The sequence below is a fragment of the Durio zibethinus genome, chromosome 8, assembly GCF_047325235.1.
Source record: "Durio zibethinus cultivar Kanyao isolate XHJ-2024 chromosome 8, ASM4732523v1, whole genome shotgun sequence".
Classification (NCBI taxonomy): domain Eukaryota; kingdom Viridiplantae; phylum Streptophyta; class Magnoliopsida; order Malvales; family Malvaceae; genus Durio; species Durio zibethinus.
This window is the reverse complement of record NC_143169.1, coordinates 24,379,971-24,394,671: the sequence shown is the minus strand read 5'-3', so window position 1 is coordinate 24,394,671 and position 14,701 is coordinate 24,379,971. Positions and strand designations below refer to the sequence as shown.

The window sequence follows — 14,701 nt, the reverse complement described above, 5'->3', positions numbered from 1 at the left end:
CAGAATTAATTCTGGCTCAAAACTGCAGTCGCCTGTGCTTCAACTTAATGATCATTGTTGGAGTAATTTCTTTAGCAACAAAGTCATCATTGTGACATTTTACTTCTTAATTTCCGGAGTGATAATGATCCTATATCATATAGGAACATGGATATAGCAAATACCTACAAGGTTTAGTCTAGTTAGTAAATAGTTAAATTTTCAAATCTAAATTTAGTTCAATTGTTATATACGATTATTTTTTAAAATATATCATATAACAAATTTAAATTCAAAATTTAAAACTTATAATTTTTTTTTATGTTCTCGTTTTGCAGTCTTCTTTTGTAAAAAATAACATGAATATAGCAGATCGTACTAGAGTCGGTGGTCTCTCCCATCTTTCATGTTCAATTATAAGGGTACCCAAATTAATCAAATGAACCTGCTTGATTAAAATCACATTTTCGGAAGGATTTGCTGACCAACCATGGATTTACAGTGAACAAGATAGGACGAAAAGAATACATCCCTTCAGCCAAACCAAACAAAATTGCAAATGTACAAAATAAGCTTTCCATGGCTCAAATAATTGCTTAGCCAAAACTAGTGCAGGTTCCTCTAAACTTGGCTCCGGAATTTCAAACCCCAGAGATATAAACCTTGGGTTATTCCACCCATGACCTCTCTATGATTGCAGACAGCCATACATGTTTTTATCAAAGTTCCCACTTCTTCCCCCAACTCCAGCCTTCTAAAAATGTTGTCTCCTTCTCAGTACCTTCATCAATCCCAAGCTTATCATAATTATCATTATCTTGTTGTTCTTTTTTTGGAGGTTTTTTTGTACTGATTTCTATTTTATCAATGTCAATCTCTGAAGTCATTTCATATTCACCTTCTAATTTGCCTGAGACATTTCCTGTTAAGGTTCAAATGGTTTCTAAATCTGTCTCCGACCGCCTCCTTGAGAAGTTTTTTGATGTATCTGAATACAACTTTGATTATGAGAAGAGTGGACTCTGGTCTCCCCCAGTTCGAAGAAGTGCCTTTTTAAGCTCCCCTGGTCGAATATTCACTGAACAAGAAATGCTTGAAAGGCTCAAAAGTGTAATGGACAGACGTTGTAGTAGAAGACATAATATTTGTTTCAACGTATGTCTTTGTACTTTTCCCCTTCTTTAATTATGATTGAATTCATTTCTCTTTCATTGATATTTCATGTCAAGAACCGAAATTCAACTAAGTTCAGCTTCAATTCTAGTCCTGTTGAGGATTGCTGATGAATCTTTTAAACTTTTTTTCGCAGGCGTTTTGTTGCTCCTGTAGGAAACATGATACAGTGAAGGCTTGCTTAACAACGAAAAGGAGAAACGCAGAAAAGAAAGTAACAAGAAGAAACCAATAGTACTTGCCTCACCTTCCTTTAATTAAATGTTGTAGTTTTCCTGTAGAATTACACAGCCTTTTCTTCTGGTACTTTTCTTGGGAGTGTTTGTTTTCTTTGAAATTAATGAAACCCAGCTTTCTCAGAAGATTCAATATCTTCCAAGCTTGCAGCTCCCAAGGTTAAACTTAACAACCCATTACAATCTTTTCAGCAAGAGCTTCTAATATTTCATCCAATACCAAAATCACCTAATAGGGTCTCAAGCTCAAAAGTAGTGTTGCATCAGATTAGAATTTATGTAACTAAATTAGATACTGATTTTATTATAAGCCATTACTGTTAGTTTTCTGAGATGCTTTAATCTACCAAGGCTGTCAGCTTTGACTCAACAACAATGGCAATTCCAGCAACTTCATAACTATTTGCAGTATTGTGCTTTTGCATGAACTTTAAATTGAAATTAGAGTTGAATATTTACATTGTACACTTCAAACAAAGCATTATTATCAGTCATTCTGGTTAATCCTGCAGGAAGAGTTATTGTACTGAGGACAGTATTTGGAATGGAAAAAAAGATGCCAAATTGGAATCACATGGAAATCACATGCTAATCATGTGCTCATCAGCTTTAGATAGGCAACCAATCCCCAAAAAACACAACTCATTCCATTGCGGACAAAACTTTTGTGGGGTCCTGCAACTGTAAAGTATGCATGCAATCTCAAAGAGAATAAATTTGAATGGCCAGCCTGCACTTTAGCTGCTCTCACCATGCAGACAGCCAAAGAAATTTGTTTTTCTTCAACAATCTAATCTGTCTAAACATTGAATCAAGTGAACCTTCCAAAGCCAAGCTGGTCCTCTACTGTTCTGCTTCGTACAAGACCAATTTTTTTTTTTTCAGTAAAATGTTGTAACCTTTCGATCTTCAATCCTTGTTTTGGGATAACAAAAAAAACAAAAAAAAGGAAAAAGTGAGGTGAAGGGAGTTGAAAAGGAAAGGTATTGAGAAAAGAAGAGGAATCACAATTGTACTTTTACTGTTCTCATCAAACTGTGAGCATCATCAAGTCCCAAGTAGCAGTGGAAGTACCTGTCCAAAGTTTGAAAAATGTACTGTTTATGACCGTAGGGAGGCAGTGGGCCCGTAATGACGTGCCCCAATGAACATGTCCTTTTTATCCTTTTTCTTTAATCGTATTTTCCCTTTGATTTCTCCTGTGATAGTTCATGGAGAAACCCGCATATATTTATAAATGAAAATTTATAAACATAACAATGCTAACAGAGACAATGCATGCATTAATGATGGTTCACTTGACTGATACTGAGAATGGAGAAAGAAGATGATGTTGATACAACTTTCCAGTCCAGTTAAAAAACAAAAGATATGCGTTTGCCGGGAGTCGAACCTGGGTCTATTGCTTGGAAGGCAATTATCCTAACCGTTGGACTACAAACGCTTGGTGTCTAAGGTGGAAGAAATTTCAAAACTGGCAAGTTACAGCCAGTCTATTTAGGTTCACAAGAGGAGATTTAATCTTGAAAGCGATACTTCCATGGTCCATAACTACTAATTCGAAAGTGATTAGATCAAGCCTTGTTTCCTTTTAGGCCTAGAGCCTAACTATACCCATTTTTCCAACACTAAACTCCTTCTCAGTTTTCCAACCCACAATGTTTTTCCTGGCCCAAAAGAATTGCTACTATAATGTTTTTGCTTTCATGACGTCCCAATGCCATGTGAAGTTGCAAGACCAAAGAAGAACTAAAGCCTAAATTGGGAAGAGAAAGGAGGAGGCAAAGAATGATTCATATTGGTGTATAAGGTCATGAAGTTGGATTAAAACAGCTAAGAGGTGATGATGGTGGGAAAGAAGTATGTTCTATTCGCTAGTCTGAAAATGAATTTGATATGGTATAAACAGCTTAGCAGGGCTTGTCATTTTTCTAATCCACTTTTGACAAATTCTCATTCAATCAATTAAAAAAAATATCTCCATAAATACTAATTTCTATATATAGTAAACAAGAACAAATCTTTCATCATTCCAATTTTTTTATAATTTTGATGGGCAAGTATGAAATTTGCAACACTTTTCATGATCAATTACATTTGTCTTTTAACTTGAGATTTAGCTTAGTTTATTCATACAATTATCTATAACATCTGCAATTCTTTTTTTTATTCCCAAATTGAAGCCTCTAAATCAATAAAAAAAAAAAGGGATTCAATCGCTAGGTTTGCCTGATTATTGGTATTCATGTAAATCACTTATCAAATAATCAAAGCATATAGAAATATTTAAAAAAATGTTCTCCAAAGTCAATTGAAGAATTTTTTTTTTTGATAATGGTAATATGATCTTTAAATACAAATATAATTAAGGCAAGTTGAATTGACATAGTAAAAAGTTCAAGCTCAACTTTAACTTAATACTCGTTGTTCAAAAGAGTTTTGTCAAATTTAATTTTTAAATTTAAGTTTAATTTAAAATAAAAATTAAACTATTCAAATTCATTTAATAAAAAAATAAGATTGATTTTTATATTTTATTTTAAGTATAATTATGTTTAAACTCAAGTTTGGACTCGAAATTAATATATATATATATAAATAAAATAATAAATTTTATTAAAATTTAAAATTTTAATTAAATTTATGAATTAATCAAAATTAAATATAAAATTATTCGAATTTAATTCGTTCAATAAATTAAATTATTCAAATTAAATTTGATAATAATTAAACTAAATTTGAATTTTATTTAATTCCGAGCACGAGTGATACAACCATGCGCACAAGGTAATGTCCCTGACTCTGTTCTTAGAAAAATTTTCTGAGGTGTAGTGAGACAAAGGAGAATTGATTGCACTGTCGGCCAACTGCAACGGATAGTAGTTGTCGCCTGGCAGACACCTGAGTTGTTGACATGGGTGAATGCTTCAGGGACCCTTTCGTACACATCATGCCCTGCAAACATCTTTCTTTTTATTAATGTTACAAAACATTTTATATATGCCGACAGGTTTAGCTACATTTTAACACGAATTTTTTGTGGGTTTTTTTTTTTTCTTTGTTACTTTCCTGGTTTGCTTTAACTTCCTCATCGTGTTGGCAATTCAGAACCATATTTCTCTTCCTTTTTCTTTCTATGTATTGTTTAAGTCAACAATGAATGTCGACAATTTGTTTGTATTCATCTAAAAGGAAGGGTACTTGTCAAATATGGTAAGTGAGAAAAGCTTACTTGAGCCATGGTTTCTATGATCTTTCCTTTGAATTTTGATGCAAATTTTTTTGTTTTTATATGGAGTAAAAAAGTTCAAAGAAATTCAAAAGTTGAAATCTTCAAAATGTTGTTATAGTTGTAATCCAATTTATTGGTAAAAGAATTAAAAGTAAGAAAGTAAAATCTAATGCTCCAATGAAATACATGCTAATTGCTAAACGATCTCTTCATGCATGATTCATTGAAAGAAAAAAAATCAGACCCATCAACCATTTTGCCATTAAAAATCATTTAATCCACATTCATGTTTATAATTAATGGTTGAAGGGACTCTTTGTTGAGAGTTGTTGTTGACTTTCTCATTACAAAACAAAATCATCTTTCAAAGCTAAATATAATGAGAGGCCATTTGGTGCTAAACGCGTTATCTTTCATGTACAGAGTGGATAATATAGAAGTGATAAAAAAATAATAATAATAACAAATATTTAATAGGAAAATATAATAAAATGTCATGAAATATTATACAATAATAAAATGTAATAAAATTTATATTTCCGGTTTACTTGATTAGTGCATGATCGGATCTACAAAATTAATCATTTGACCATTTAAAGTAGTTTCATGAAAGAGAGTAGTCGTTATTAAAAAAATAATAAAGTGTTTTAGTTCTAAGGATTAATGAATGAGAGTTATGATATCCGTAGTTAAATAAAAGTCTAAGTCTCACATAAAATTTTTGTTGACTTTTAGATGCTAAGAACTGGGACACTAAGCGATTCTATGAGTTTGTTTTTGTTTTTCATAATTGTTGTTGGATAGTAGTCTCTAATATATTAATGTTAGTGTCAATTATGATTATCATACTAGTCTTAAACCGTTCGATCCACGTTAAACCCCTCAAGAGAGATAAGCAGAGTGATCAGTCTCTGTGATGAGGACGTCACGAGGTTGAATGCGAGAAAATGTCATGAATTTATGAAAGAGTACTGAATTCCACATCCAACGTAATAAGAGGATCACTGGAGTATAAAAGGATTCACATTATCTCTTCATTATGAGGCATCTTTTGTAAGATAAAATCGTGAGGTCAGGGGACCAGAACGAACATTATCTCACAAGGGTGTGAATCGTGACAAGTAGACTGATCTGGAACGTCGAATGAGTGGATGCCCAGATCCCGAAAATCGCGTGAATTTGGAACTTAAATCTCGACCCTAGACAAGTGGTATTACTTTAATTTTATGTATTTGTGTTGTATTTATTTTATATAAAATATAAAAATTATTATATTAAATTCGTATCAATATATTAAATATAAAATTTTTAATTTTATCAAATTCATATATAATTTTTATTAAAATTTTAAAATTTTTATTTTATATCATCGTGCAACGTCTAAAATTATCATATCTAAACAAGATTACTCGTTGCTTCCACGTAATGAATATGATATGTGTTTATAAGACAAACTCTAAGAGAACAATACAGTTAGCATACTGATCCAGGCATAAATTAATTAGTTACGCTTTGTTTGGCTGTTATTTTTTCTTCTTTTAGAAAAAGAAGAAAAAATGGGAAAAAAAAAAGAAAAAAAAAAGAGAGAGTTTCATGAGGGGGAGAGGGTATTACTGCCTGCAATATGAGCCAAACAAATGTAGTTAATTTAGAAGATTATGGACAAATTCTACGCCAGCTAGCCAACTGCAGGCTGGCTGTGGAAGACGTGCTAGTTGTTTTCTCTTCATTTTGTAAAAGATTTAAGAGCCTCATGCCCTCATGTGCTCGACCTGTTCTCCTATGACAGAAAAAAGGTTTTATTGGCTGTAATAATGGCAGCAAAGGTACTAACTCCAGTAATGTCATGCACCGAAATTATTCAGGACCAATTAATTGACATTGAGAGCTTGTTTTTGACAGTTGATGTTCCAGTCCAGTAACAGCTTTATCAATCACAAACTACTACAACACACACAATGTCCAATAACTTGTTCATATCTCAATTCATAAACTTTTAACAGCAGCTCCAGTTCTATAATTTATTGGTAAAACCCTTTTAATTAACAGGCCTGTGACGGTCACTTGTTGTGGGTGATTACTTGGTAAACAACCAACAATTGAAGAATTTTAAGAGCTAGCTTCATGTATCACATTATTTAGTCTTATTCCAAATCTGGCCTTTCTGCTTGGCATCTCTTGAGATAAGGTTAAGGATATGGGACAAACTCTTCAGATTCTTTGTTTGCGTCTGCATAAAACATTTCCATTTTTTTGCCGTCGCATTTGTAACAGGGACTTTGCTGTCCTATTGTTCCACATGTTAATTTTGGATGTGAGAAAATTGACAAGAAGATAGTTCTTTTTTTTCTTCATTAATTTAGGTTTGTTGTTTTAGCGGGGTTGCTTTAAATATCAGGAAAACAAATCTTAATCCTTGGCCAAGAAATGATCGGTTTCCCATTGGCCAAACAAAGGTTAGACTTAAACACTGGTTAACATATTCTTTTATAAAAATCTTTCAATATAACAAGTTATTGTCACGCAAAAGTTTAACCCTTCCCCAATTTTAACTAAGGGACCATGTGGATCTTAATCTTATTCTTTTCTTTCATGATTTTGACTTTGGCAGTTTGTCCTGCCAATCAGACCTTCAGCTTCAACTCGATTTTAGAACTCGGCTAAAGCTATAAAATTATCTTCATTTGGCGGTGGCTAACATTTGTCAGATAACAGTCACAGTATGATGTTGATGGCACATGGAAACTGATATAATTCTTGTGAGAATTATCTGTGACATGTCATTGCGCTTAATTCTCCATTTTTTTATCAACCTGTTAACAGCTGGTGAGAAATATTTTGGAAGTAATGATAGAAAATCCCATTCTTTCAATCTTTCTTGGTCATAATAAGAAACTTAATTGAGAGGAATTTCAAAGATGGAGATTCAAGTCTGCACTAGTGGAGACTTGACTGAGTGGTTGAGCCGCTGCCATGCATGAAGCTAAAGCCTAAACTGAGCCAAAACAAAACCAAATGTGGATGCTGAACTACTGCCGTTTGGACCAAGAATTTAAGAGTTGACGGTGCATGAAATTGCCAAGAAATTGGCCGGCCGCTTATCTCACTAGTCACTCCCTCAGTACCTAAACTCATTTTTCTTCCACCATCACGCGGCCTTCTCTACCCTCGTTTTTAATTAGTATCCAAATTTGTATGTCCCATTTTAATTCCACTCTGAATTAAACCTCAAAATTTTCTTTTATTTTTCTTGGTTCTCTTCATTTTCCATTTTTTTAATGTTTGACTTAGCCAAACCCCTTCTAACTTGTCCTCCACGCCATCTCTAAAGCCATCACGCGTTGGTTCATTGCATGATTTCTCAGTATATTTGTATATATATTTGTGCACCAGACCCCATTGTCAAGGCATCAAGCAAAGCACTACATTACAACTTCTCTCAACGTTTTCCAACTTCACCAATAAAACCCAGATTCCATTCGCTCTTCTTTTTCTTCTCTGTGTCTCAAACCTCGTTTTGTCTGCAATTACTTTTTTTTTTTTTTACAATTCATGGATCGTTTTGGTTCTCTGGCTCTCATTTTCTTGGTGATCTCTGCTTCACTTGTGCCGCAAATGGAAAGTAGGAAGCTACTAAACACAGGGGAAAGCAATAAAAATGCTCCTTCTTTGTTTGCAAGCTTGGTACTTAGTGCCCTTGGGAAGGGCACAGTGCCAGCTTCTGCTCCTAGCAAGAAAGGTCACGCCATACTCGATAACGAGAAGCTCTTTGCCCGCCACCTTGCTGGCATTGATCGGATTCTTCAGTCTGTTCCAAGCCCCGGCGCAGGACATTAGTCTCTCCAGAATCTCTCCCTAGCTAGTTTTCCTTTTCCATATATCTTCATGCATAGGGTTCTTTGTCTCGGTTTGCATTTTTTTTGTCTACAATTTTGACTTTTTCCTTCTTTTATTCTTTCTGATTTGGTTCAGATTATTATTATACACATAAACAGTCAGTCAGTCAGGTTTTTTTTTTTCTTTCAAATTATATCCTTTCATTGGGATTGATTTTGTTATTTATCCCTTTGATCAATGCCATTGTCTTGAAGGTTTAGAGTAATATGAATGAAAGTTTCTTAATTTTTCTTATTATAATCAGCTCTTACATTTCTGCGAATTTGGAATCCTCTCTCTGTTTTTGTATTTATTTTATCAATCCCAAGGCCCATGAACAACAATGGAGTTGATAAAATGATGGAAGAAAATCACAACTTAAAAAGCAATTCATTCGATATTTAAAATGTAAAAGAGAAATGTTACAAACCTAGTATCTAAATATATATATATTGAATTTTAACTTAATTCAATTAATTTATGAAATAATTCTTATAAAATGACATGAAATAAATTTAAAATTTAAATCCCCACTTATAACTCTTTATTTTTATCTTCAAACTATGGTTTTTTGTATAAGAAAATGTGCAAGTATTATCTTTGTCCGGTTGCTATTGATTAAGATTTGAAAACATTAAATTCAGCCTAATTTAAAAGTACTTTTCAAATACTCAAGTGAAAGTGAGCTTTTCATGTTTAAAATATAATTTTTCCCCATTTATTTTTGGACTCTATCTCAAGAAAAAGATTACATTTCCAAGCATAAAGCTGGTAAACAACACCAATATGCAAACAAAGAAAAGGGGAAAAAGAATTAGAAGAAATATGGAAGGGAAAGATCGCTTATCATGCAGACATAATGGCATGCCATTTGGCCCCTAATTGTGATAATAAAATGAGACCCCAAATATAAGGAAAGACGGGTTTAAAGACAAATACATCAACCATTATCGGTCGGTTGCTTTGACATAAAGATAAAGATGGTGATTGCACCCTTTGGGGCTCTGGTCCAATAACCCGAATCACAAGATTTGTCTCATAAGAATGGAAGGTTAGTCAATGAGAGCTGGCAAAAGTGATAAGAGGTGATTGTTGGGTGCATTAGTATTTAGATTCGATCCTTTGTTATTTTTTAAATAATTTGTAAATTCGAAAAATTTATAGATAAAAATTAAATGATTTCTTAAATTTTTATTAGGTTGGCAGTTTGTCTTCCCCTGTTCCTAAACTTTTTTTGGACAAGAAAAAATGACCTCTGTCAAGAGTTTTGGAATGTCTCTCAAGTAAAGCTTCAATTTGAGTAGATTTTATCTTTCATTTTTCAAACGTTTTGCTTCCAAGAATTTAGCATGATTGTCACTATTTCTAATCCCTTGGAATAATCAATGATTCAACAAGTCAAAATCATTTTAATTAATGCACTATGGTCGGTGAAATTTTTAACAATATTCTTATATGGCTAATTCAAGATTGGTGGAAAATGATTTTATTAACCCAAATTCATGCCTTAGACGCGGGATGAATTCAACCAAAGCATGAAACTAGCATCCTAGGACACTAAAAGCCATCAAAATTGACTGGGAATAAAAGAATGATGGCCTAGATTTGGGTTCTTAGATTATCTTCCCCTGACTTTCTGCCCATATAGGTAGACTTTTTGACTGTTTTGAACCTTAAAAGTTTGAACCCAAAAGTCCAACCTCATGCTAAGATTTCTTAATCACTCGAAGCTACCAGCTACCTTCTTCTACAGAAAAGTAGTCTGGTAAGTCAATTAGGGGGACTTAAACCAGTTTTAAAACAATTGTGGCACAGTGAAAATTGCTATAAGCAAACTGAGGTGTGGCAGAGAGCTGTGTTTATGTTCTCAAAACTGACAAAGCAATTGAAACTTTGACAGAGAATTATAATCAGTGACAAATCAGATAAACCAGGTTGAAAAGAAAAGCAAAAGATATGTTTCCTACAGGACAACAAACCACATAGATTACATGAACTTGTATCCTAAATCTTGATAGGATGGCTGTCACACTGTCTTTAGCTTTTCTTTTCTTTTATTATTATTTTTTTTTGGCATTTGGGTCATGTAGTCGTGTTAATGTAAGATCAGTCATTTCTCAATTACATAAAATTAAGGCATAATCTATCACTAACCACTGGGATTACAGATTATCTCAATCATGACAAAATGCATTTCTAGTCATAGGCTGATAAGAATCATCAGTGCTGCCCTAGTTTAAAGTGATGAAGGAAAGGGAAAAAAGTGGTTGATGAAGAGATTAATCCTTTTGATAATTGTCTTATGCTTAAAAGTGTCTTGTCCTCCAATGATAAAAAATTACGAATATAATTTTGCCTTGTCCAATGTCCATACCAACATAAGGGCTCCACAAAAGCACCATTCACCTGCAAAAACAGCAAGACATGAAATCAAATCCTTTTGCATATATTTGTACTTCAATCGACCATCAATTTGTCTGAATCTTTTATCTGTGACAACAGCGATTAGCAAGAAAGATGCTGATAATTACCAGTTTATCTTTTACCCTGATCTGGTGTTCTTCATTCTTTAATGTATTTTTTTGTACTCACTAATGAGATTGAGAACATAAATAATTGACATCAGCCAGTTTAGGTATTGCTAAAATTAAGGGTGACAATAACTTAGGATGAAACATGATCAAGCTCTACTATCGGACTTCAATTATTTATCCAAACTGCTTGATTTTAGAAGACAGTTTTTCAAGGTAACCATGAACAAGCGATGAGGTGATAGAATTGAGAGTTTTTTCTTCTTCAACTCTTGCCTAGCCAATTAAATATTGCTTCAGTTAGACTAGAGGTGAAACATGTGATAATTAAATACTAAAGTTACTTACAGCAGGGAAGGTGAAGACGGGTCTTATTTGTAATGTGAAAAACCCTCATGCAGCGTCACTTTAGTCAAGGCCGCAAGGGCCACCATGCGAGCAGCGTACCAGAAAATCCTTGACGGTTTGGCTCCAGGGTTTGAAGTGTGGATCATATTGTCATTTTCCCTACCTAAAAATTTACCACTCATGTTTTTGACAGAATGTGGGAGGGCACTTTTCGAAGATGTCGGGTGTTTCGTGTTCCGGAAATCAATGCACAGAATGCATGTAGACAATTTTTGGACCAGGAAGAAGCCAATTGAAAGCATCCCTTAGGTCTAACGTTAAGACAGCAAGACTTGAAGAGCAAATTTCGTAGGAAAACAGCCTTTGAGTTGAAGAGAAACTTGACACGTTTTTTTGCAGTTAATCTCTGGTCCAACCAAGTTTCAAAATCGTGGGTCGGATTTCCAAGCAAGATCCCGTCCTCGCCTAAATCTAGTTGACAAATGACAACAACACTGTCGGTGGGCGGGAGGGGGGGCGGTGAATCTTGAATCACATTTATGGATGGTCCAAAACATGAAAAAGAAAGCATTATATATTGGCCTATAGCCATCACAAATGGGGCTAATATATAATTTTAGTTGCTTTTAGTATCTTGAGCCCTTTATTAGAAAAGAAAACCAAACAAAATACATGGAAAGGAAGGAAAACGTAACAATTGGAAAGTCGGCTGCCAATTTTTCCTTATAAATAGATTTGTAATGATTTTTTTTTTAGGGAAAATGTCAATGCTGTAATTCAAACATCGATTAAATTGTCCGTGGATATTTCCTGAACCACTATAATTTAAACATGCGTAATAAGTTTTTTTTTTTTTGGTGCAATTGCAAAGGGATGCTTATACAAATGGTAATTTCAAAGACTAGGGCATTGACGATTTTCCATTTCTGAGGAGATGTGCATTCGATGCTGGACAGGTTCAGGGCTTCAAGCTGCTGGAATAGTACTCAAAAGGACATGAAAATTAACGAGCAAAGTTGTGAAATGCAAAAGAAAAGAAAATTGCCTAGCTAGAAAAATAAGAGATTAAGTCAAAATTGGTTCACATGGACTGTGGCATCATAAGACACAAGAAATCATAATAGTATGGGGAAATCTTGTTCAAGAATTCAATGTGTTTGACTGTCTGTTGCCAATCTAATGTATATAATAACATTCACAAAAAACTTCTTATATATCCGGTTTATTGAGTTGAATTGAAATTAAAGTTAAAAGATTTGGAAGGAATTTTTTTAAAGTAATAATATCTTCAGCAATTGTTATAGGCAGCTGTACAAACATCCTCTGCAATTGTGACCATTTGTGGTGCGAATTGCCATCAAGATAATCGCAAACGATTTGAAATTGTATTGTGGATATCTAGCAAAAATTGACTTTGGGAAAGAAACAGAAGGAAGCATGATGACATGGAGATGCTACCTGAGAAAATGGAAATATCATCATGCCAATGAGTTTTACACATTACCTTCACAAGGACTTTCCAGGAAGCTTCAGAAAAGAGGATTAATAGACTAGTACTAGTACCCCCTCCCCGACAGCATTGAAGGCAGATAAGTTAAAATGAAGAATGTGATACTGAAGTTAACTAATTGATCAAACGTCCTTTGATATATAATTCTCAAAGATCAAACAGAGAGACAAGGAATATTACAATCTAAGTAGTAGAATTTAATTGCAACAAAAATGAAATTGAAAATTTGATACATCTAGTCTTATAGTCCAGCCACTAGAGATCAAGCTATCTTTTTCCTTTTCTACACATTAAGTCTCTCAAATCTCAACAACCAGAATAGTGAAAAAAAAATGAAGTTCAACAAGAACCTGAGGACAAGTACAAAGTTGTAGGTATCATCGACGGCCAATTCCGAGGCTTGGCACAGAAATTAGCTCTTGAAAACTTATAGCATCGGCTTATCTCAAGAGATGGTGCCTGTTGAAAATGGGTGCAGTATGGCCTCTGTGGCTTGGACCTGAAGGCGTTATTGGACCCTTCATGAGAACACGAAAGGCAATTCCGTATGATTCTCGCGGCGGAACATTATCATCATAAATGGCTAACATGTCGGGATTAGGCCCTTCACTTGGAGACTTTGATGTTGTCATCAGTTGCCGGTTGATTCGAGTTGCAGAAACGGTGCCCGGCATGAACATGGGAAATATCATGAAAAAGCTGATCAAGTAAAGCATATAATTGAAGGCAGCCATGAGAATTTTTTAAGGTTGCAGGGGGGAGCAAGACAGGCGATCTATGAATTGTGAACAATATCGTTTTACCAGGAACCACAAAAAGTTAGTAGGAAGAAAAGGAAAGAAATAGGTGTTGAGGGGCCTAGAGTTGGGCGGTGTAAAATGGGAATGAAAAGTTCAAGCTGTTAGTATCTGCTACAGCTCAAGTCTTATCATGATAAAAACCCAATTTTCCATGAAGAAACAATTCATAAATTTGACAAATTTCAGTATTAGATGCGAATTAATACAAGGCCAATCCTTTAGATTAAAATAATTAAGAAGCATATATAAATTCCAGAGCAGATTCTTTGAGAGGATATATATTAGCTTAAAACATACTGATCATATTCAGGTAATTATTTAGAATCTCAATCATGTTGTATTACGGACCTTAAACATAGTTGCAAATCCTGGGATTTTTATGTAAAGGAGGAAGAAACATTGATGAAACATTGATGAAGGAGGTGTTAGATAGTTCTTTGGTGAATTCATGCTTTGTCAGTGAACCTAAACATGGTTTGTCCTAGAAAAGCAGAGGTTTTGGGCAGCTCTTATATATGGGCATATCAAGAATGAAAAACTCAAAAAACTCTTAATAATTGAAGTTGTCAGAATTCAAATCTTAGTCAATAAATAAAAAATTTAATATGTTATTAACAAATCATATAACGGTTGATTAAACTATATAGATTTAAGGATGATATTTGCAACTGCCCACCCTTCATGGAGAATAATGTATACAAAATAAATTAGGACACCTTAAAAGCATGGGGTTAATCAGGTTAGTAAAGCAAATAATTGTCATTATCTTTGGATATGGGCGGTTAGGCCTTAAAGAAAGGACACAAGAAATAAGAGGACTTAGATTAATTTGACTTTTGCATGTGTCTTTAGTGACTGTGTAAAAGAAAATGATACACCTTTTGAAACGTTTGTGAAAAGATAGCTAAATGAAATATTAAAGAGGTATGGCTGTTGGCACGTCGCCGACTCGCATGGTTAGGTATTTAATAGATTTGATGAAGATGTGCTTGCTTTTGCGGGCCAGTTGACATTGA

General features: G+C 33.9%; 1 protein-coding gene, 1 non-coding gene and 1 pseudogene across 2 annotated transcripts; 2 read left to right on the top strand and 1 right to left on the bottom strand.

The window, feature by feature from the left end:
- Positions 1–431: 431 nt before the first annotated feature.
- On the top strand, positions 432–2,716 carry LOC111278771 (uncharacterized). The gene is made up of 3 exons (XM_089764882.1): positions 432–1,134; positions 1,289–1,386; positions 1,901–2,716. Coding segments are annotated over exons 1-3 (387 nt in total). The 5' UTR covers positions 432–846; the 3' UTR covers positions 1,902–2,716.
- A 44-nt stretch (positions 2,717–2,760) lies between these two features.
- Positions 2,761–2,832, bottom strand: TRNAG-UCC (transfer RNA glycine (anticodon UCC)). The gene has a single exon. It is a non-coding gene; the product is annotated as a tRNA-Gly (tRNA).
- A 5,185-nt stretch (positions 2,833–8,017) lies between these two features.
- On the top strand, positions 8,018–8,757 carry LOC149517668 (precursor of CEP14 pseudogene; annotated as a pseudogene).
- The last annotated feature ends 5,944 nt before the right edge of the window (positions 8,758–14,701 follow it).